This window comes from Photinus pyralis, unplaced genomic scaffold (genome assembly GCF_008802855.1).
Source record: "Photinus pyralis isolate 1611_PpyrPB1 unplaced genomic scaffold, Ppyr1.3 Ppyr1.4_LG2, whole genome shotgun sequence".
In the NCBI taxonomy this organism is placed as follows: Eukaryota; Metazoa; Arthropoda; class Insecta; order Coleoptera; family Lampyridae; genus Photinus; species Photinus pyralis.
The window spans coordinates 41240644-41263123 of record NW_022170403.1 but is presented as its reverse complement, the minus strand read 5'-3'; the positions used below and the strand labels follow the sequence as shown (position 1 = coordinate 41263123).

At 35.0% G+C, this 22480-nt stretch overlaps 1 protein-coding gene across 1 annotated transcript in view; it reads right to left on the bottom strand.

Moving 5' to 3' along the window:
• The window catches only part of LOC116164015 (semaphorin-2A-like), a 174041-nt gene extending 152372 nt beyond the window's left edge, over positions 1–21669 (bottom strand). Inside the window, exon 1 of the mRNA XM_031478141.1 lies at positions 21575–21669. Within this exon, the coding sequence (XP_031334001.1) occupies positions 21575–21576 (2 nt within the window). The 5' untranslated portion in view covers positions 21577–21669. The remainder of the gene's footprint in view (positions 1–21574) is intronic.
• Positions 21670–22480: the final 811 nt, after the last annotated feature.

The window sequence follows — 22480 nt, the reverse complement described above, 5'->3', positions numbered from 1 at the left end:
AGGACTGAATTAAATAGCAAACATTATAGGAAACAAAAAGCTTCTAAAGAAGTCTCGAAGCAGCACATCATATTTCAGGGAAAGAATAAGTAACCCCCGTTCATTCCTTATTGCCGGTGACTGATATCTTATCGACTTGATATCGCTCTAGAAAATTCGTTACACCGTTTTAAGAGGACACCAACGGAGTTGGAAAAAAATTCCGATCAAATTCTGACCATTTCTTGTTGTCCACCCAAGAATTGAAGTTAAAATTATTTTTGAAAGTTCCAAAAAGTAAGTTTAGATTTACTATTTTTCACGTTAGAAAACACCCATGCATCAAATTTCGTTGATAAAAGAATTTTCTTTAGAACACCACTTTAGTACGCCGTTTTTCGATACGAATTTCGAAATTATTTTACAAAATCGAAAAGAGAACACCAAGAAATCAACGTAAACCCTATAATCTGCTAAGTTTCTATCAAATTTTCCTCTAAAATTAAATGTCCTTTCATGTTCATTTGAACTTACTCCTTTTTCCCAAGTTCTTCCAAAGCTCTACAATAGTTGCTTATAGACACTATGAATTCTTCAGTATCCATTTTCCCAATCGGGGAGCAATTTTTCGGACAGTGTGAGTCCATATTTCAGATAATAATTCAGACAAGGATCGAAAGTATTTTACTGTAAGTTTAGTCAAAAAATGCACAAAATCAACTAGTGGAGAAATTTTAAATAAGAATTAAAAAATGTTCTGAACGGACCCCCGTTATAGGAGACAGGGGTGGCTAAGATATGATTTGCGAAGGGTGCACGATCCGAGATCTTTCTGGTAGAGGCCAAGATGGCGAAAACGTTAAATTGTTGTCATCTAAAGTAATTGTTGCATGATGGTTAAAATTCGAGACATCCGTTTGGTTTGGCTTGCTGAAAGCTGATTAGGGAATGTCTTGTGCCACTTGCGGGATTGGATCAATTTTATTCAATTGATTTGTGTGTATTTTGGACCACGCGGTAACTTTTTGGTTATCGGAGTTCCAGAGCGAAATTCATTTAAATCTTCTGTTTCTTGCTGGTCGTAACGAACCATTCTATACTAGGTATTTCGATTGCATGAATATTGTATGCTCTCGGTATGGTGACATACCTGTTGACATTCAACTGGATATCTTAGTGAGGCACCTAGCTCCATTTTATACCTTGCAATTACCTGTGATCAAATCACTGATCGCATTGGAAGAGGAGTCTTTGAATCTAGAAATTAAGAAATGCGAGCGCGTCGAATTCGAGAACTGGGGTAAATTGCTTGAATTGTCTGAAGATTCTGTGATAGTCCGCTTACAAAGCATTGTTTCCAGTGTGGTAATCTTGATGTTACAATTCGTGAGTGTTCTCGCTGCCGATCTAGTTAAAAAAACGTGTAGTGGGGGCAAAGATCACCTTTTAGATTTCAAGAGGACAATCGGATGAATTGTTTAGTAATTTTGTATTTGTACATCTTCAGGGTGCTGAGAGGCCGCATATCATGGACAATATTCTAGGAAACGAAACGTTAGTGTTACTTAATCCAGGTACCACATTCATTGGGGAAAAAGGCTGGAAAATTTCTAGGAGTACAGGACTGTCATTGGCCGAATTCCCAAATATTACTGTTGCAAATGGCCAGTCGTGTGTGGGCGTACTATGAGTCCCAATTAAACTGAAGGAGACCGATAAGATAAACGATTTGTTAGTTGTGCAAAATTTTCGGCCGAGGAAGAAGTCGAGGTGAATTCATTTGAAACCGTGAACTTGAGACAAAACCGAAAAAAACAGTGAAAAAAAATAGGGGGTTTATTCAAAACGAGATGATTGTGGCGGGCTCTGTGACGTAATAAGCCCGACCAATCAGCTGTTAGAACCATTCAGATGACATCACGACTTGGCAATATTGCAGGAGAATGTCACAGGCATCGGTCACTTGTCGGCTCACTTCTACGTGATTGGTTGTAGGTTTATGACGTTTTCAGACTGAAGCGTTTCAAATTCAATAATTTGGGTTTATTTTACTCCCAAATAAAAATTGAGGATACACGGGTATTTTCATTTTGAACGTACTCTGTAGATCAGAAATGAAAAATGAAGCCGAAATGGCCCTATTGTATAATTAAATTGTTATCATTGATTCTTAATTAAAACTCCTGTAGGAATTTCTGAATTAATTAAAATGTCCACTAAGAGAGGGTGGTAGCTTTGGCGCATAGATTCAGGAATAAAAGTTACCACCAGTATTCCCACCATTTATCCCCCCACTTCCTTATATATAAACCAAAAAACATCCAGAAAGGGGATCTTTTGAGATACCTGCACTGAAAACCATCCTGACTTAACACACAAACGTATGAACGCGCTGGATTGCTTTCGATACCCGTGTTTGCACAATCGCGTGAGGGGTGCCTTTACCTGTACCAAAGCTATCGGCCATAATTAATTTGTGGTATTCAAACGCATTTAGTTACAGATAAAGAATAACGCAGGCCGGCCACCTGTTGAGTACGGATTTGGGGCGCATTCAGCCAGAAGTTAATTTATGTTTTGTTTTGAAATACTGTAAGGGTTTTTGGTGGACACGCGGTTAGCTGGAGTCGTGTCCCAGAGTCGCTAAATAAAAATGATGTACACACAACTTTTATTTAGCGACTCTGGGGCACGACTGCAGCTACCCCCGTGCCCACCAAAAACCCTTACAGAATTGGCGCCCGAGCAGGGACAGGTGGGTTAATGCTATAGGATCAAATGAAGAACGGGAAATCGGAGGATAAACGGTTTATCAGTTTCAGGTTTACGGTTATCAAATGACAAGAAGAAGTGTCTTGTGAAATCAAGGGATCCTCCTTTTATACAGCCATGATTACGGATAAGAATAGGAAGTGGAAATGACACTTTGTTATTATTTGTTATGGTTAGTTAACGACATTTAGTAATGACAATGTAGAGTGAATTTCTAAAGAAGCGTTTACACGCTCCATAAATAAAGGCACGGGTACATTGTTACCTTACAATACCTTTATTTTGTTAATTTATTTGATATATTATATTTACAGGGAGTAGTTTAATGGATGTGAACTCTGAAGTTCGCGACTGAGTGTAAAAAGTAAGTTTATGCACACAACTGGAAGGTAGGCAACACCATCCGATCCATAATCACAGTGGTTTGTGGCATAAACAAGGAAAGCCACTGTGCATATGTTGGAAAAGGGCGTCATCGAACCCTCTACGAGTCCTTGGAGTAGGCTAATTGCGATGGCCAAAAAAAGATGGGCCATGGAGATCCTGTGGCGACTTTCGTCAGCACAATAAAGTTACTAGGCGCGACGCCTATCCTTTGCTGTTTATTTCGAACATTCTAGATTGTCTACGGGATGCCAAATTTTGAATCTGTTTAGACATAAGGTCAGCAAGGCCCTCTTGTTATCGCGAAAGATTTCAAGACATATTGTGTGTTCGCTATGTAAATTTTTTACACATTTCAAACATCTTTTAAAGTTAAACTTAAAATGTCTAGATGATTCTCGTTACATAAAAGAAGAATTCTAAAATGAAATTGAAAATTGTTAAGCGCGTCAAACATTTCCTTTCTATTTTCTCAGGTTTTCTAAGCATTCTGAATCGCTGTCTCAATTCCTTAAAAAAATGTCTTACACATTTCCAATGCGTGTCTGCTTCTGATACATTACCGACACCGAAATGGATGAAAGTTTAATTCAGTAATCCCAATGAAGTACCTTTCCTCAGTAACTCTATGGACCCCAATGCAAATTCTAATGAAAATATACTGAGGAGACATATCGATCGTGAAAAAAAAATCTGTATGTGTATTCGGTAAAAATGATTAGATTACACTTAAGAGATTTTCGGGATCTGGCCAAAATTTTGTAAGTGTAACTTTGTTCGTTACGCAATTCCTAACAATGTTAAATTAAGCACATCAACATCAAAGTGAGGCTCAAGCAGGGCACGTCGTTGTCAAAGGCTTACATGACAGTGTCGCGCACACAGGCACGGCGTGCGGTATTGGCAAGTCCAGTCACGAGCATACCCCGTAAGCAACAATGGCCCCGGAGACGACACTACTAATTGCATTGGTTCCCCAGCGCCTTAGAGCTTTGTTAGTAGAAACTGCCGCAGATCATTGCTAATTCAACAGCTCTTTATGTCTATCCGAAACTAAATTCCTTCGCCAAAGACAAAGGATCTAAGCAAATAGCCTCGGAGATTAATATTTCCTTTTTTTTCTTATTAATATAACGTTTTAAGCGCTATTAAAGCGACGATTTATAGAGTGTCGCTGTCCCCATATGCAATAAGTACTCTTTTACTGCCAGTAAATCCGAAGTTACCAAATAAAAGTTACGAGACTTGTGAAAATTAAACTATAAATGTGAAAGTCAATTTATTTTCTAATTATCTTCTTTAGTTCTTAATTAAATTAATTTTCTTCGGCTAAATTACGTTTTGAACGAGTTTGAGTTGGATATAAATTAGATTTTATAATCACCATTCACGTAATTATACGCAACGAATCCAACAAAACCACCCCTGTAACGCGGTGCCGTTTTCCACCAAATGGAAATTGCGTACATTTAATTTCCGATATCTATAAACTACCTTAATGCCTTTCTCGTATTGTACAAGGCGATGCTCCTGCTTTAAAATACTATACGAACGATTTTAGCTGGTTAAATAATTTTGGTAAATGCTACGCTTGCACTGCAAGATGACATCCCTATCAAAGTAGTGTGACGAGCTCATCTTATAGGTAGGACTTGAAGACATATAATTTTAGCATCTATAACAGCAATGCACTGAGAATGGGTGTATTGGGAAACTAGGAACATGCTTTCAATTGATTCTGGACATGATAATCTTTTATTCAATTTACCTACGTGGAATATGTTACATCTTCACTACTTAATTTCAGTTTTTTTGTTAAATGAAACATCCCTTCGCGTTTTCAGCATCACGTAACATGATTGAAATAAACCTCGCATTCGCGGCACTTTGATGGACACACATCATACAACTTTATTTAATGGAGGTTTTATTCCGCGAAAATACAAATCGGATTCTAAACTTTGAATAACAACGCATTCTGTTTATTTTAAAACTTTTGATAAAATTCCGCTGATGCATTTACGATTAAATCTGCAGACTAAATAATAATAAACTAAAAACCGCACGGACACTAACTGGGGAAAAATAGATTACTGGGAAATTGAATCAAAATAGTCCAGGAAAATTTTAGTTCTATTGAACGAGATAATTCTAAAAAAGACATGTCACTTTTTACTCGAATTTGTATCTAGGTGTTTGTTTTTCCTTTTAGAAATGTTTGTGAATGCGTAATTCTTGTTTAAATTTGATCGCTTTGTAACAATTTAGATAGTGTTAGCAAGTAAGAGACATCTGTTCGATTGCGATAAGAATTTTTATTATCAGGCGAAAGTTAATTAACGCACGTGTTTTATGGCTGATACGAGTTGCAAGTGTTTTACGAAGATTTGCACGATTCATGTGGAGAGGTGCGTTTCCTTGGAAGCTGGCGTGAATAAAATCTAATTGCGATTGGCGGTTCATTGGAAATTTCATTGAAGAAGAAGAGGGTGTACATTGCTTTTACGCGATATTTTTTTGGGCAGTCAGCCTGTTTATGTACAAACGTAATTCGTGGGTATCGAAATAAAGTGTGCCGGAGAAGGAAATCAATCTTAATAAAATATTTAGTTATTACATCATCAAGTGACGTAGTAAAAGTATGTGGGAACATTTTCTTAAAATGCTTTGTTCCGTTATCAGAAAAAGATAGTACGAGTGTTGAGTCAACCAAGCGTAGTGAAATCTTTCGAAACAGTTTTGTCAAATGCTGTTTTAATTTTCCCTAGCTTAAAGGGTTGGAAATGGACGATACCCGTTGGCACCTCCTATAGGCACTTGTTTTTTGGAAAATCTGAATCTGTTGTCAAAATTTCCATAGCACGCTATATGTAGAAGTTACAGGGCACCATATTGGATTTTTACAGAATGGGATAGAGAACAAAAAAATGATTACATGTTACACTCTATACTTTTACATAAATTTACAAGAAAAGTTTCAAAATCAAAAGTTTTACATTTATTTCTCAACAAAACATCCACGGGTAACTAGATCTTACTGAAAGTGATTTTTTTATTTTTTTCCCCTATCTCATTCCGTAAAAATTCAAAAATGGCGTCTATAAGAAATAAGAAAGTAGTCGCCTGTAGTAACATTAAGGAAACTTGAAGAAAACGTAGGAACTTTAGGAAAAATTGCGGAAAAAAGAAGGCAATAAATTTTAGGGAAACTTGATAGGACGTCGAGAAATTGAAGGGAACATAAAAACTTGAGAATAACTAGAAAAACTCCCTCTAACTGATTTTCTATCAAGCTTTGTAAATATACAATAAACACACATACAGTAAATTTACAATACTACAAATAGTAGTATACAATAGTAAATTCAGCCCCCCACTTGAAAATTCTAAATAGATCACCCTGTATTTTATTCAATTTTTAGATTCTACGTTAAGATTGAAGATCTATATTATGTTTAACCGTTTTTGGGATAAAGGCTGTTGAATTTTAAAGAAAGTGTTAAGGCTTGGTGCTTGACGACTGTAAATATTCATGTATATTTTCTCTTTAGTGCAAAAATGCACAGAAAAAAATGATAGATCACGTATGCGAGCCCAAACACCTGATCTTTAAATGAATTTGTTCCATATTTTAGCAGTTCTCTGTAGAATCTATCTCCTATAAATTTGTCTTAGAATTTAAACAAAGAATCTAGAAATCGAATAAAATACAGGGTGTCCCACTTAGAATTTTGAATGTGAACCGCTTTTGGGACACCCTGTATAAATAGTATAAGTAGTGAGTATAGTGAAATGCTCTGAGAGATAGTTTTGGCAGACCTATACTCTAAACCACGACCATTTTCACCTGCTACCCAAGCTCCCTATCATATTATTTATTTTTTAATTGAATCCAAAGAATGGCTTCCCTTTTATTATAAAAAGCAGCACATTCAGAGTTCGACGGGATGCATTTGCAGTGGAAATGACAATGTAAGTCAGTCACTACCTCGATAATAGTGACAGACAGATTTTTTTTAAAATGGGGTAGGTATTTGATATGGTAAAATATTTTTACCCGCAGTAAGAGAGATGAGGGGGTTGATATAGGCACTCGCAGTTAATTTAAAAAAAACTGCCATGAAATTATGGAACGCCGTTTTACTTTTTATTACGAAAGTTTACAATGTAACATTATAAACAACAGTTAATTTTATTTCCCGATTTATTATGTTTGTTGTTTTTATGTGAAACATTAAATATGTTTGTTTAAAAAACTTCACTTAATTGAAATGATGTATGAATTATATAGCAATGTGTATAACGAAAGTTTAACAATACAAATCAACAAACGAATACATAAACGAACAGTAATATAACTAACTAGAACTAATTCAACAAACATAAAAATTTATTCATATTAAATGTGGGATTAAAATTATGAACAAACATTTTAATTCAACAATCATATTAATTCAATTATTGAAGTGTTGTACAAATATTCCCAACAATCATTTTAATTCAACAATCATAAAAATTCGTGCTGTTAAAATCGGAAAGCATTATTTAAAATGATTGTTGAATTAAAATATTACATGAATTAAAATGTTTGTTGATAATTTTAATTCGTATCTGTGATTGTGCGGAAGTTTCAGGAACTATCCTTTAGTGTATTTGGGTACGTGTATACTAGCGCCTAATTAAAATTATCAACAAACATTTTAATTCATGTAACATTTTAATTCAACAATCATATTAATTCAACAATCATTTTAAAAGATTCTTTTACTACGTCTAACAATAAAAATTTATTTGTTTGTTGAATTAAAGTGATTGTTGAAAATATTCGGCTTCAATTTTCAAATCGTCGAATTTATATGACTGATGAATTAAAATGTTTGTTGATAATATTAATTCCACATTTAAAATGAATGAATTTTTATGTTTGTTGGAAAAAATCGTTTTATTAATCGAAGTATTTCTTGCAATTCAATTTAATTGTTTGTTATTAATTGTTTGTTGAAATACAGTTTCATATACACTCATTCAATATAACAATATAATTTATTTCACATTTTTATTAAGTAACATTTTTTAAACAATCATATTTAATACGTAAGACAATAACAACAAACGTAAAAAGTAGAGGCATACGATTGACTGTTATTTAAAATGGCACATTGTAAAATTTTGGAATAAAATTGTACAAATATTTTCAGAGAACATTTTAATTCAGCAATCATATGAATTCATGCTGTTAAAATCGGCAAGAATTATTTAAAGTGATTGTTGAATTAAAATGTTACATTAATTAAAATGATTGTTGATAATTTTAATTCGTATCTGTGATTGTGCGGAAGTTTCAGGAACTACAGTTTAGACTATTTGACTACGTGTATACTAGCGCCTAATTAAAATTATCAACAAACATTTTAATTCATGTATCATCTTTATTAATCAACATTTTTTTAATCAATCTCTTAATAAGATAAAAACAACAAACGAAAAATTTAGAGACATAAGATTTACTGTTATTTAAAATGATACATGATAAAATGTTGGTATAAATACTAAAACGGCGTTCCATATGAAATCTACATAAACGTATAAAAATTATTATACAGGATGACTTGGATGATCCAAAATCATACCCAAACAGCACAAAAATTAAACGTATGGGTGGGAGTTTCTGCAGATCACATTCGATTCGGGGTAAGCGTTATTTGCAATTGTTGCAACGGCAAATTATCCCAGCTTGGCAAGAAAATGTTGACTATCTTTGGTTTCAACAAGATGGGGGACCGTCCCACTATCTCACAAACATTCCAAATCCTTTCGAGAATTTGTTCGCCATCTTGGACTAGAAATTTTGGAGCAAAAATCGAAAAGGTGAGAAGAAGAATGACGACACGCAACTTTTTAGGGGTAATTCGAAAAGAACTCACCCTTTATATTCTATGATTAATAATACTGTTTCACAATCATCATAAACATGCAATGCTATAATCGAAAATTTCCATTAAAAGCAAAGAAAAGTTACAAAAAGTAATTGCATGCGAGTAACATCATTATGTTGCGAAAATGAATTATGTAGAATATAATGATCGGCGGAATTCTATCTTCGAAACTGCATGCATTAGTTTTTTGTTCACGTTTTCATCCAAACTTCGGTGCACGAATATACCATGTATAGAGTTACCAATTACACGTCTCTGCGGCTAAATATAATTAACGTCGTTTTGTCCCGTCAGCCCTTTACTAAAGATCGGTTTGCGGAATACCGAACCTCGATACGTTTTATTTGCGATAATAGATATTCGATGTCGGTGGATTATCCAAATTACAATTTGCCCATTGAAATTGAATAAAACAACTCGTCGAAATAAATAAATTACGTTGTCATAAAACCGTGTACCGGATTGGAATTCTAAAAAGTTGATTAAATTAAGAGGGAGGCTCGATGATAATATGAGAACTTGTTAAGGGTCAGCGCACGTACGCCAGAAATTATTCCTTTAATATATAATCACAATGTCAGTAAACAAGGCCACAAAGGAACCTCACGTTATCCTTTCCATCTCAAGATATTGCCTCCCAAAGGATTTCTACGCGCCAAACTTTGTAACGGCACGGACAAATATCCTGGAAATAATCTAATGCGTTTCGAGCGACGTGTCCTACGGATTTATATTAAGAAATTATATTTTTCGAAACCGAAATTACCTTTCTTGATTATACTTTAGTACTTAACCAAAGAGTTTTAGGCACTAAAAGTAACCAGAACAAAAGCTTAAATTAAAATGTCATGGCGATGGAGTAAAGTTGGTGATCTTTTAAGTACTATCATCGAATAAAAAATGTTTTTATTCAATGCTACTAAGTAAAGTGGCAGGGGAGAACACCAATAATTTATTTAAGTACATTGTATATTCATGCCGAGACTGGGCCCAAAGAACGAAAACGCACTTTGGGCGGAAAGAACGTTTACCACGCGGTGTGATGTCTTTAAATATTTTAAAAACTGTACCTACTAGTAGTTACGGCTCAGACAGAGAAAGTGGCTACAATAACTCAAACTAAAAATGTTTGATAAACTTGAATACAATACTCGTCAATAAAATGACATTACTTGACTCGGAAATGAAAATACCCGGTCCCAAAGGGGCCTCGTACTTCACTACTTCCTCGCCATTACTGTGTCATTTTCATGACTTAACTATTAAAATCGAGGAAAAAGGTTTCTATAGAAACATGTTTTGGAAGCACATCATTCCATTTTGAGAACTTACGATTTTTACAATTCAAAATTCCAGAGTGATTCCCATTCCCCATTGGCCCATTACCAAATTATCGAACCAGAACACTAAAAACATTCTAGGGGTTTGTTAATGCGCGTTTATTAGCATTTGCAAGTGTTTAAGACTCTTCTAAAGTGTTCTACAATCTTCTAGAACGTTTAGTAACATTTAAGAGAACATTCTCGAAGTGATCAAGATCCTTGCACATACGCGAAGTTGCGCCAGGATCAAAAATCCATTTTGTTTTCTAGACACTTCAACGCGGAAATAGCACAAAACATGTTCATTCCGTCTTCTTATAGAGTTTTTTCTTAGGACAATTCGACTTTATATGTCCGGATTCATGACATCTATAACGCTTCACAGTTATCTTGAAGTCACCAGACCTTGGTTACCCAACAAATGCAGCTGCTTGAGCTGGAAGGCGACATTAATGTTCCAATCCATTGTTCCTCAACTTCCAAACCAACACTACTTAGCTTAGCTGCGATTACTTCGATTATGTTTACAAATTCCTCCATTGATGGGCAATTCTGAAGCTTTGTTGTTATAAGCTTGCGTAGAAGACCAACTTCCTAGTTAATCCAGAATCTTCAAAGTCTTTGTGAAGCTACCCAAATTTCGTTGTCATTTTTCGCTTGACAAATGTAGACGAATAATAAAATCAACTTGGAATTGACTGTAACCAGTTTCTTTTTATCTTCCTCTTTGCTTTCAACAGCATTCCACAGATCCTCCATCTGGTAGTATCACACGTCCTTTTAATCTTTTGTGGTAAATTAGAAAGAGCCATTTTTGATATTTTTTCAGAGAATAATTAATTTTTAGGCGTAAGCCCATAACAAAATGATTAGGTAATAACTAATTAATTAATAAGTCTTCTGACAAACTGAAAACTAAACTTGATCTAATTAAGAAAAAAATCAAAATTCAGTTTCTTTCTTCAACAGTCTTTGAGAAGTCAAATTCCTTCACGGGCTTTAAGGATTTCCAAGTTTCTAAAGGTTTCCAAAAGCTTTCAAGAGCACGTCATACATTCTTGCATTTGCAAATAATTTTAAAAACCTTTAAGAATCTGGACCCCTATAAGGTTCTCAAGACACTCTAAGGGTCTTCTGCTAGGTAATCTGTTATATTCACTCGCACTCGTTGGTAGCCATTTTTTGAGTACACGTAGAAAAACACAAAAATTCGCTTCAATATTTTCGACAACCAAATTCAGGTCCTCTAGACTACAACTGCCAATCTACTTAGTTGTGTCTAATTTGAAAACTTCGATAACAAACCAGGAGGTATGTTGGGTTTTTGTGATTGAAAGCATGTTATATGTTAATTTCTTTTTAAAGTTAAAGTTTTGGGTTTTCTGCTTTAATTACAGGTTCGAGGATTTTTGAGTTTTAGCCTTCCGTTTCAAGTCAACTCTACATCCACGTTTATCAACATTAGTTTCTAATCGCCTGATCTGTCAAACGACTGCCATTTTGTGTGGACGTTGTACGCGAAAGCAAGATAAGGAAGGGTCAACTAAGATAAACTACTATTCTCGAATTAAAATAATTTAGTAATTATTGGATAGTTTCCTCTTCAAGGAACACTTCAACGACATCTTCTCAATTCATTGGTTAATTCCAAGCGAGGTAAACCTGGCCTTTGTACAACTGGCCTTTTAATTTGGGTTGAGATTGGGGGTTGAGCACGCAGATCTCCTTTAGAGACCGTTACCCCGCCTACTTAAAATTAAAAGAAAAAAATTACCGATAGCGATCAGGATAAAAATTTAATCCAATAGAACATAAGAAGTAGGCTATTATAATAGGTGATCAGTTTCCAGTTTGAAAATTTTCAAAAGTTCACTGAATGGTTAAGCAATTTATGTGACACCGTGCTAAACGGCTAACATTTATCACGTTTAATCCAAATGGCAAGTGAAAATTCCTCGGAAAAACAGTTTCCGTACTGAAAGGCGCGTGTTAAGAAAAAAAATTAATAATTCTTTCTTATTTATTGATCGATTTCGATGCAAATTTAATCCTAAACAACAGATCAAATGGGATATCTGAAACAGCGTTTCAATCGCCTACGTTGCTAACTTTACCGACCTAATGAAGTACACTGAAGTAGCGTAAGGTTACAAAAATAACAGTAAGAAAACTCAGTGAGTCTGTTCAAGTTGTTTGTAGGGTGTTTGTAAACGCCCCGATGCAGAGAGTGTAACGGTAGCTCTAAATTCGGATTTACTTTTTCGAATTTTATAGATAGATAAAGTTTAGGCCCCACATACCATCGAAAATCTACAGGATGTAAGAAATTTTATAATAAATTATCTTTGATGGAATTGAAAAATTATCGTAAATTGTAAATCGTCTTGTTCGTATCATTTGAATTCCATGGGGTAATGGATTTAGGAAGTCGGGCTCCATAATGGCGGCGTTTACAGCAGATGATGTCTTTTATCCTAATTAGTTTCTCGCATTAAAAAGCGCCAACGAGCTTGGAAAAATCAAGTTTGCATTTTTAAATTCGTGTGGGACGTTGATTTACGACTCTCGCATGTAATTAGCAATGAAAAAACGAAGAAAGCGAATCAAAGAGTAAAGATGGCCATGATTCATTGATAGGAAGTCATTTTGTGGGTGGCCGTTAATCAGAAAGGATAGTAGGGATTATTAAGGGGAGATTTTTGGGATGCATTCGGTTTTGGGCAACGATTAAACGCGAGATTAGTTCGAGTTTTGGGTTACGAGCGCAAACAGTACATAATAAGAAAAAAAGTAAACTCGTTTTCAAAGAGGTTCTTCTTGGAACATTAAATTTAACAACGCAAGTTCCGATGTAGTATTGTGAAATTAAGATGTATCGTAGTAGTATATTTTCGTTACCATAAAGAAGTATTGTTAAAAATTCAGTGTAGTTGTATGCTGCCCGTGAAACCAAAGAAGGGATTGAACTTTGTCTTCGTAGTCGTGAAATTATTACAGTCCCCACAGTAGAACAAAACAAAGTGTAAAATATAATAAGGGGTATTGTAACGATCGAGTGAAAGGTGTTGCAAGACAGACCGCCAAAATCAATACTAGTTGATCTTTTTCTTATTTATCGATTCATGTGACGTTTCTATTTAAGTGAAAACATATCGTTAAAATGTAAAACCGGGCACCGTTCGAGCGAGAACTTCGTGATAGCGAGTCGAGTGCATATAGTCAGTAACGACATTGCCCATTTGGCGTTATTGTTGAGCCCCTTTTGTTCTGTGCAGAGGTGTGAAAACAAGGATGGTAGTGTACGCTCAAATCGCATTGTTTTCAACAACTGCATTGTGCCGGAAACCCCTTCATTACTAGCTTTAAACAAACAAGCTTTATGCGAGAGCTTTACACCGCCCGTTTCATTATCGGCGGCTACGTATGAGAAATTTGTCGATAACGGGCTAACGTAATTAAGGGGGCGTTTTATAAGAGCGATCGGCATGTAATGAAAAGGTGGTGGGATAGATTAAGAAGGACTCTTTAGGTAATGTAAAATTCAAGCCTCTTCGCAAGTTCAGGTGTTAACAGCCATTTAAAATGAATGGAGATGGCGAGATACTCTCCACTTTCGCCATTCTCGTGTCGAGTCCACGTAAACGGAACTTTTCAATTAGAAAGTTGTAATAATGTAGTACTGGATTTTTCGAAGGAATGCGCAGTTTAGATTTGTCCGTTGGTCTCCTTAAAGTCGTGTTTCTGTTAGTTTTTTATGTTTTTTTTTGTGCGTCGAGAACGGATGGACCGATTACGATGAAATCCAATCAAATTTGTAGATCAGAGGAATTTTTGTCATCTTGGCCATTTATGAACCGAATTGCATGAAATTCAAACTGGGCATAGTCATATGAAATGTAATGTCACCGCTTTGGCACTTTTGATGATGTATCGTCAGGGCTCAACACGTGCATTGTTCTAGTGTTACCATATTCAAATGATGTCTTTATCCAAGAACAAATCCGCCTCCGCTAACAACTCGACCCTAACCAAGATGTAATAAAAGAGGTCGTCTTCCAGGCTTTTTTGTTATGCGTTTCTTCCGAAATTATTTATTACGGTCAATGTTTATTATAAATACTCGTAGTTACCGCTTTGTGAAAAACGAATGCGACTGGTGTAATCAATTAAGACCGCCCAAGAAATAATTATACACACTTAAATCGGGTACTATCAAATTCACATAAAAGTGAAGGAATCGGGCATGAAAATTTCGTTAGTTTCAATCTCGATTGCTTTTTAATTCAGTTTTCCTTTCCGTTTCATATTTTATCGCTATCAGATCCGGACATAACATAGTTTATTAGAGTTTTAGTTATTTAAGATTTTCGATAAGAGGGTGCGTGTTGTTAGCCCAAGGGTAGCATGTTTTGACAATGCGTCATTCTAAACGCAATCACGAAAGTCTTTTTATTGTCGTAGGGATGTAGTGTAACTAAAACAACGGACCCCTCGCGATCCGAGGTCCTCGTGTATTGAAAAAATTCAACTAAACGGAGGAAGCGCGCTCTCCCTCATTCGTTTAAAAAACCTTTTCCAGATGTTTTGTTCGAAGTAAACTGAGAAGTTTATTCAATCGGGTGGGTATATCAAAATTCATATCGAATATTTTTTTTGAGAACGTGCCCGGCCATGTGTAGACAACCAAATAAATGTACATTCCCTATTCATCTGATAAAGTAGCACTTGATATTCATACCCTGTATTGATTTAACGCGTTTACATCAAGATTTACGTCAATCTTGCCTAAAAGGGAAAACAACAGAAATGCGACAAAAATAGCTTGCCATTTTCGGTGTGCGCGGCGAATTTTCCATCATAGCACGATATGCACGAATAAATTTTCAAAGTTACACGCTGTTTTTGGTTCCGATTTAATAACACTTGACGAACTCCATTTTCTATAAATTTAAGTAAACACGACCAAATAGGTTCAAAGGAAATTGGGTTGCATTAAAGCAGCGTGCAATATCTCATTTAAATTTGATAAACACACCACGACCGTCTAATTATGTTAGTTTGAAACTAGAAAAGTGGTACACTCTGGTATTGAAAGAACGAAACAGTTCCAATATCCATTTTTGCTTAGAATTAGGAAAATATGATCCACAAGGGTCGTTTTTGTATTCCCGAAATGGTCCGTTTTGAATTTCGACGCAATTTTTCATTGCCTTGGTAACTTGAGTGGCAATTTACAAAACAATTCCAACACTATTTTTAATTATGTCAGTTTGTTTCGTTGGGCGTTGTAATATTTCGAAATTAATACAATCAAATATCGGGCTATTATAAATCCCTTACAAAACCTTGAAAAAATGTTGGCTGGCCCTTCTAAGTCAACTATCTGCAAGTGGTCAAAATTGTTTAAACATGGTCCGGAATCATTGGATGATGATCCTCGGCCAGGACGCCCTATCAGGCCCGTAGCCAGATTGATTATTAAGAGCGGGCCAATAAATCTACACTTCGCATAATTTGATAGCTAACGTTTAATTGAATTTACCCAAAATCGCCCTGAAACCTTCATTTTCATGCCTACTTTCTGTCAGGAAATTTTAGTTTCCAATGTTAAAATTTTCTCACCAGCAAATAACTATTAATACATAACAAAATTAGCATATTTTCAAAAGCTTTTCAGTTGTTCATCCTTTCGCCTAAGAACACGTGGCAGCAAATGAGTGCACAGACAGACGGACTGACTATCATTGAGATCTGGATCCATAGGGATCCAAAACGCAAGGGTGTGTTACAAAAGTGGGAGGTCATTTGTAGACCTCATGTACTACGTTTTGTTGTCAGTAAAAATGACGATAATAATTTATGTATATCATTTATGCCCCCACCCCCTAGCTTAACAGGGAAACACACAATAAACCTTACTCATTTAATAACAAACTATCAAACTCCATCTTCCATCCTAAACACTTTCTTGATTAATATCGCCACTTAAAGTAGTTGACGTCCTTTTGTTAATTTTTTGAAGAAATCCAAAAGCTAAAAAGATCAAATCAGCCATTCCTTTGTGAGACATCGAAAACCTTTGTAGCTTTTTGACTCGCGTCACTGTTGAAAATGATCATTCACAGCAGTCGAACAACCAAACACTGCAATTGTGGTATATAGCTCGTACGTTTTATCAAAAAGGTTCATTTTGAGCATATAACATTTTGAAAACATTTTGAGATAAACTCGATGTTAAAAACGAAATTGTTCTACAATCTTTTAAAATAAGTATACGGGGTCAGGTAAAGGTTTTAATTAAGATTAAAAAGAAGTTTTTAAAGAAATTATTTGAACCTTTTTTATTCTTTAAAAATTCTGTTTAAATGTTTTTGAATCTTTTCAATTTTTTTGATCACTTACATCTTTTTTTTAATATCATCCTTGGTGTGCTATAGTTTTGAAAAGAGAATTTAATATACTGGCTCTTTGAATTAGAACATATAGGGCGTTTCATTTAAACGATAACATTTTTAATCGACCCCGTATACATACTTATTTTAAAAATGGTAGATTATGCAACAATCATTTGTAATAAACATTTCCTTTTCTTTCCACTTAATCAACAAAAAAATTATAGGCTTTTGTTTAAAAATGCACTTTTTGCCTATAACGCAAAAACAAAAAACTGTAGGCTAGTTTGGTTTTCAACATTGAGTTTATCTCAGAAAATATATCGATACTACAATGTCAATTTTTTTTTATACTTATCGTTTTCGAGACAAAGAACCAAATTTGGCCACCCTGTACAGTACACAATTGTGAATGTAGTCCAATTTTACCATTTTGACATAATTCCGAATGCACCTTTCTTTATATTGGATCATTTATGAGTATGCTATATTGCGTCATTCAAGAACGGGCAAAGGCCCGCTCTTGCCCCGTCTGGCTGGAGCCCTCCGCCCTGTTGACGTGATACACATATCTTCACAAATCAAAAAAATCGGATCGCGCATGCACAAAACAAATTTCTTGATTCGAATTTATTTTACTTTTATTTGGGGTGCTTCCATAGAAAATTTCATTTAAATATCCTAACAAATAAAAAAATTGGATCGCGCATGCGCAAAACGATTTTTTTAAATAAGTATCAATTTTACTTTTAACTAAGAACATGTCCTCTGGAACATGTGTACCAAATTTGAAAGCGATCGGGCATTTCTAAAGAAAGTTATCGTTCACGCGAGCAGATAGATGGACAAACAGACAAAGGAACAGACGGACAGACCAAAAGATAGACGACAGACAGCAATACAAAATTATAAACGATCGCTAACAATATGAAAAGATCTTCAAGGCCTTTGAAGTTCGTATAAAAGACTCATCATATAGGCTTTTGGAAGCTCTTGGAAATCTTATAGTTTTGAGAAAACATAAGAACTGTTAAACGCCCTAAAAGATTATTAAAAACTTTCTCAGGATAAATTTGGCCTTTATCACAGCAGTAATTTAGTTATACCTAACAAAGAATTTACTGAAAGACTTTTTGATACACGAATATAAGTATACAGGGTGGTTTTTTTGGGGAGCTTTAGTTAAACGTTTGTGGGAAAGCAAAACAGGTAGGCTCTTGCAAATTTGTACTTAGAATTACTCTGAAGGCCGAATCGATGTAAAATATTTTCAAAACACATATGTCGATATGGTATGGTTTTTACGTTATTTTGACTTTTAAAAAAATGGGGGTTACAGACGGTACCTTGAAAATTGATAACTTGAAAACGGCTGTAGTTATGACAACCCATTTTTATCAGTGCAGAGAGAAAGAATAGGGCTTTCTTTTAGTGTAATTTAAAAAAAGTTAAATTGCGTACGATCGCACCTAAAGCTTTACTTTCTTTAAGTCAGAAACTGAATTTTTAGTTTTTGAAATTTCTTAAATTTGGATCTCCATAGGTGCGGTCGTATGCACCCTTTAAATACACTAAAAGAAAGTCATAACTACAGCCGTTTTCAAGTAATCAATTTTCAAGGTACCGTCAGCATCCCCCATCCGCCAAATTATGTAAAAACCATAAATTGTAAATATTATCCTGTGGGTATCAAAAGAACCGAAATTTCAGGTAGAATCCGAAGCTGCAATAAAAAATAGGGGTTGCCGTTTAAAATAAATGACTAGCTACTTCTGGTAGTGCCACCATTTTGAAAATATTTTATTTCGATTCGGCCCTTAGAGTAACTCCTAAGTACAATATTAAAAATCTTACTATTTCACTTTCCCGGAACTAAAGGTCCCAAAAAAACACCCCCTATGTAATGTAAATTCAATTACATGATTTATTTATGGAATATTAATTATTAATGAATTGAAACTCCATAAACACGCTTCAGTTTGCTTATATATTGCAAACAGAAAGTTTCTAGAAAAAATTACGGAATATTCTCTAATAGTCTAGAACGCATATCATATGGCAGGGAAAGAATGCATCCCGCCTTCATCCCTTATCGCCGGTGACTAATCTTTTATAGACTTGATGGAGTCTGCTGACGCTCCGATGTCTGACATACTCGCTACAATATATTCGAATAAAATATAATACTACCCACAACTAAAGTTAGGTATAGATTATTTGTGTTTTCTCATATTTACTGCAAAATTAAGACCAAGTAACTAGGAATAAGCATTGGGACCGATCTCGAGTTCTTAGAAAGAGTTCTGGCATTTAAATAATGAAAAATCAAGTTTGCAAATATGGGAGATCACGCAAAATTCCTGGAACAATTATTGTTCTCACCTATTTCTTATGGAAACGTTTAACAAATCGCAAGAAATTGAATGAAAAACTTCATTATAAAATGTTTCAGCGTCTTATAGGGTCATTCGAGGCACAGAACTTCAAAATTCTACCAAACATATCAAATACATCCCATACAACGACAAATGCTAAACTTTATAGGTAGGTAGATTGTACACCTTCAATCTGAACAGCGTACATAGAAACTTTTACAACCCTTTAGAACGGTAACATCCGATACTCTATTTTAAAATAATTAAGGGGTTATGCGAGGACTGTCGAGCTCGAACTATATACCAACCCATTACGAAAAACTGTTTTTGTGGTTTTTAGTACCAAAGATAACAATCCGTCATTATTTTTATAATGTCCCCAGTCAAAACCATATTAGACACACTTCCAGAACGCTCGAGGGACTATCCAGAACATCATTTTTAGAAAATGGACCCCAAAGTATTTCTTTGGAACTTGGAATATGTACGAAAAAGTCTCAAAAATATAGAAGAGCACTAAACTAGCGCAAATGCGTCTCATTTATTATATCTTCCGACTAGGATTGCTATATAGAGCTTTCTTACTTGGGGATTTCTTGGAATTAGTTAAGAATTCTCTGGACAGTTCCTCAACCTTTTGTAATATTGGAACCTTGTACCAAGAGGTTTTTTTTAATATTCCAAGCGCCAAAAGAAATTTTTGGGACCTTTTCTTGGTCAAATTTTTCAGTTCCAGATAGCCCCTCAAGAGTTCTGAAACGTTCTCCAATAAAATAAAATGGATTTCTAAAGTTTTAGAAAAATTGATACATGTCAAAAACTACGAGTACCTACGACAGATAGGTACGTAAATGTTAAATGCGTTGTAGGCATAAAAAAATGGCCCCATGTTTCCATTAAAAAACCAAGATGGCGCCATCTTCAAATTATTTTATTCCAATTCGCAATGATCGATTATGGCTGTGAACCACATTTCAAGGTGCTATTTCACCTGCAAGTTTAAAGTATACTATAGTCAATACTGGGAGTGTTTATTTCAGAACATTTGACGAGGCCTTTTGCATTGATTTTAGCGGATATTGTGACGGTTACTTCTCTCGAAGATGTAGGAGTAGATCGGTGAATGATTTTCGCTCATAGTAAGGATTTTGATCATTGTGTCGTTGTTGGGTTTCGGGACTGGCTCGTTACGAGTTTTGGTGTAGATGGGAAAATAGCGACGTGATTGTAAGTGAGCACGTTCGAAAAATTGGTTTTCATTGAGGCGTCCGTTTGGTTGGGTTTACGGAAAATAATTGGGAAATGGAGAATTGCCGGAGATTGTTGCAAGGTATTCCATGCAGTATGGTTTATTCGTAGCAATACTTTTCGAGACTAAAAATTTACTATTTTATAAACAAACCTTACAAGCGGTTTGCTGCTGATGAGATGGCATTGGAATATGGCATGCGGTACTACTACTGTGGTTCTGATTCTGATTTTTATTGTTACACAATTTGAAATGTTGGATTTTTTTTGCTTTTGTTGTCTTTGTGTGGGCTATGCCAGGGTTTTTGTCCCGAAGAAGGTTTCTCTGACATCGCCTGATTGTGCGCGTAATGCATTTTATATGTTCTCGTATTTTCTTACGCACTAAATTATGAATTTTTATTCAATTTCTTTTCTCATGTTTGTATACAAAGAGCCGCCAGTTTTAACACCGACAAATTTTTTAATAATATAACACCAAATGTGCGCTCAACGGATCATAATCAGAAAGCGGTTCAAAAATAACAAAACAGTAACGGTAGTAACTGAAACGCACTTGTTTTTCAGGCACGTAATTTAAATTGAGAAATAACGAGTAGAATTTAATAAAGCTAAACGGGAAAAAAATATCGAAGCCCAATTTAATTGTAATTTATAAGCCGTAATTAATCCACTCAATTTTACCTAACGACGTTTGTTTTACATTTTGAAGAATGAGAAGCGTACGAAATCGCTTCGGTTCGCTCAATTTTAAATAATGAGAAATTGTTTCGGGAGCTGCAAAAGCGGCCTAATTGAATTGATGCGTTTAATTAGAAGCAAACGTAAAATATGCCCGTGCTAGCTGAAAGGGACGCCCAAGAAAAACTGATAAAATTAAATATACAACGGGAGAGCCTTTAGTACTGTCTAATGAATCTTATTACGCGTGTTTTTTGGTAATTAATCAAAAACATATTATAGCCATAATATTTCACTGAATATTAATGTTTAAACGCTTTATGCAAAAACATCACGAATAGCTACCTATACTTTTTGACCCATTTTAAACGTTTACCACTAATTGGTATTAGAAGATTCCATTTGTATAAGTGTTTGCTTTAATTGCGATGCAAGCGCACCAATAAACTTTTATTAACCATAGCAGAAGTAAAGGAAAAACTTACATTGCTCCCACGTAGAGCGAATCACGTTGGCTATCCAAATAAAACGTACGGTAATATAACTTCCCGCAGGTGAACTCTCGTACATGATCTGTAACAAAATTACACAATAAATAAAAAGGTCGCAGTCATTTGCAATATAGATGTAACCTATCGATATTTGTTAATGGAGCTCTCGTATTTACAAAAAATGCACTTACACTACATCAGGCTTTTCGTGTCGATTTCAATTAATAACCATTTTTACCTCTAGTTGACCACGAAATCGATACTTGGTCATTTCCCAACTACATCAGATTCAATTGCGAGAATTTTGGGTGCAGTGAAACGGACGTGTATGTATTTCTGCGAGTTTGTTTTCTATAGGGTCTTTGTTTTTTAATTACTGGTTTAAATTCACTAATGAGCCCGATCGGATTATATAATTTTTTTTGGAAACTTTTTTCGTTGATGTCGCACTCTGCTGTTTCGTGTACCGTGTTAAGGTGTTTACATTTTTATATTCTGTACGCTGCGTTTCCGTTCTCTAGCACAAGTCATAGCGAAAGCGAACCGAACCTCAAGTTTGGTCCGATCGGTTTTGCAAATAATATTTTTTATTATACCTGAATCACAATCTCTGTTTTAAACACTCAAATGCGTGCGAAAAAGGGCCTTTAAAACACACGTGCTTTAAAGTTGCTAAGTAACGATACTTCAAGTATGACTTTTGAAACTGTCATCTAGATGAAATAAAAACTCCTCTTAGGTCGCTTTCTGTAAATGCAGAACATATCTTTGGCTTTTGTACCTATGCTTTGGTTGAAGCATTCACAAACGCGCGTAATTTAGGGCATGCTTCCAAATCGGTTCCACTTTTTAATCGCAGCATTTCTTTAAAGTTTTGAATGAATGCACCAAAATATAGAA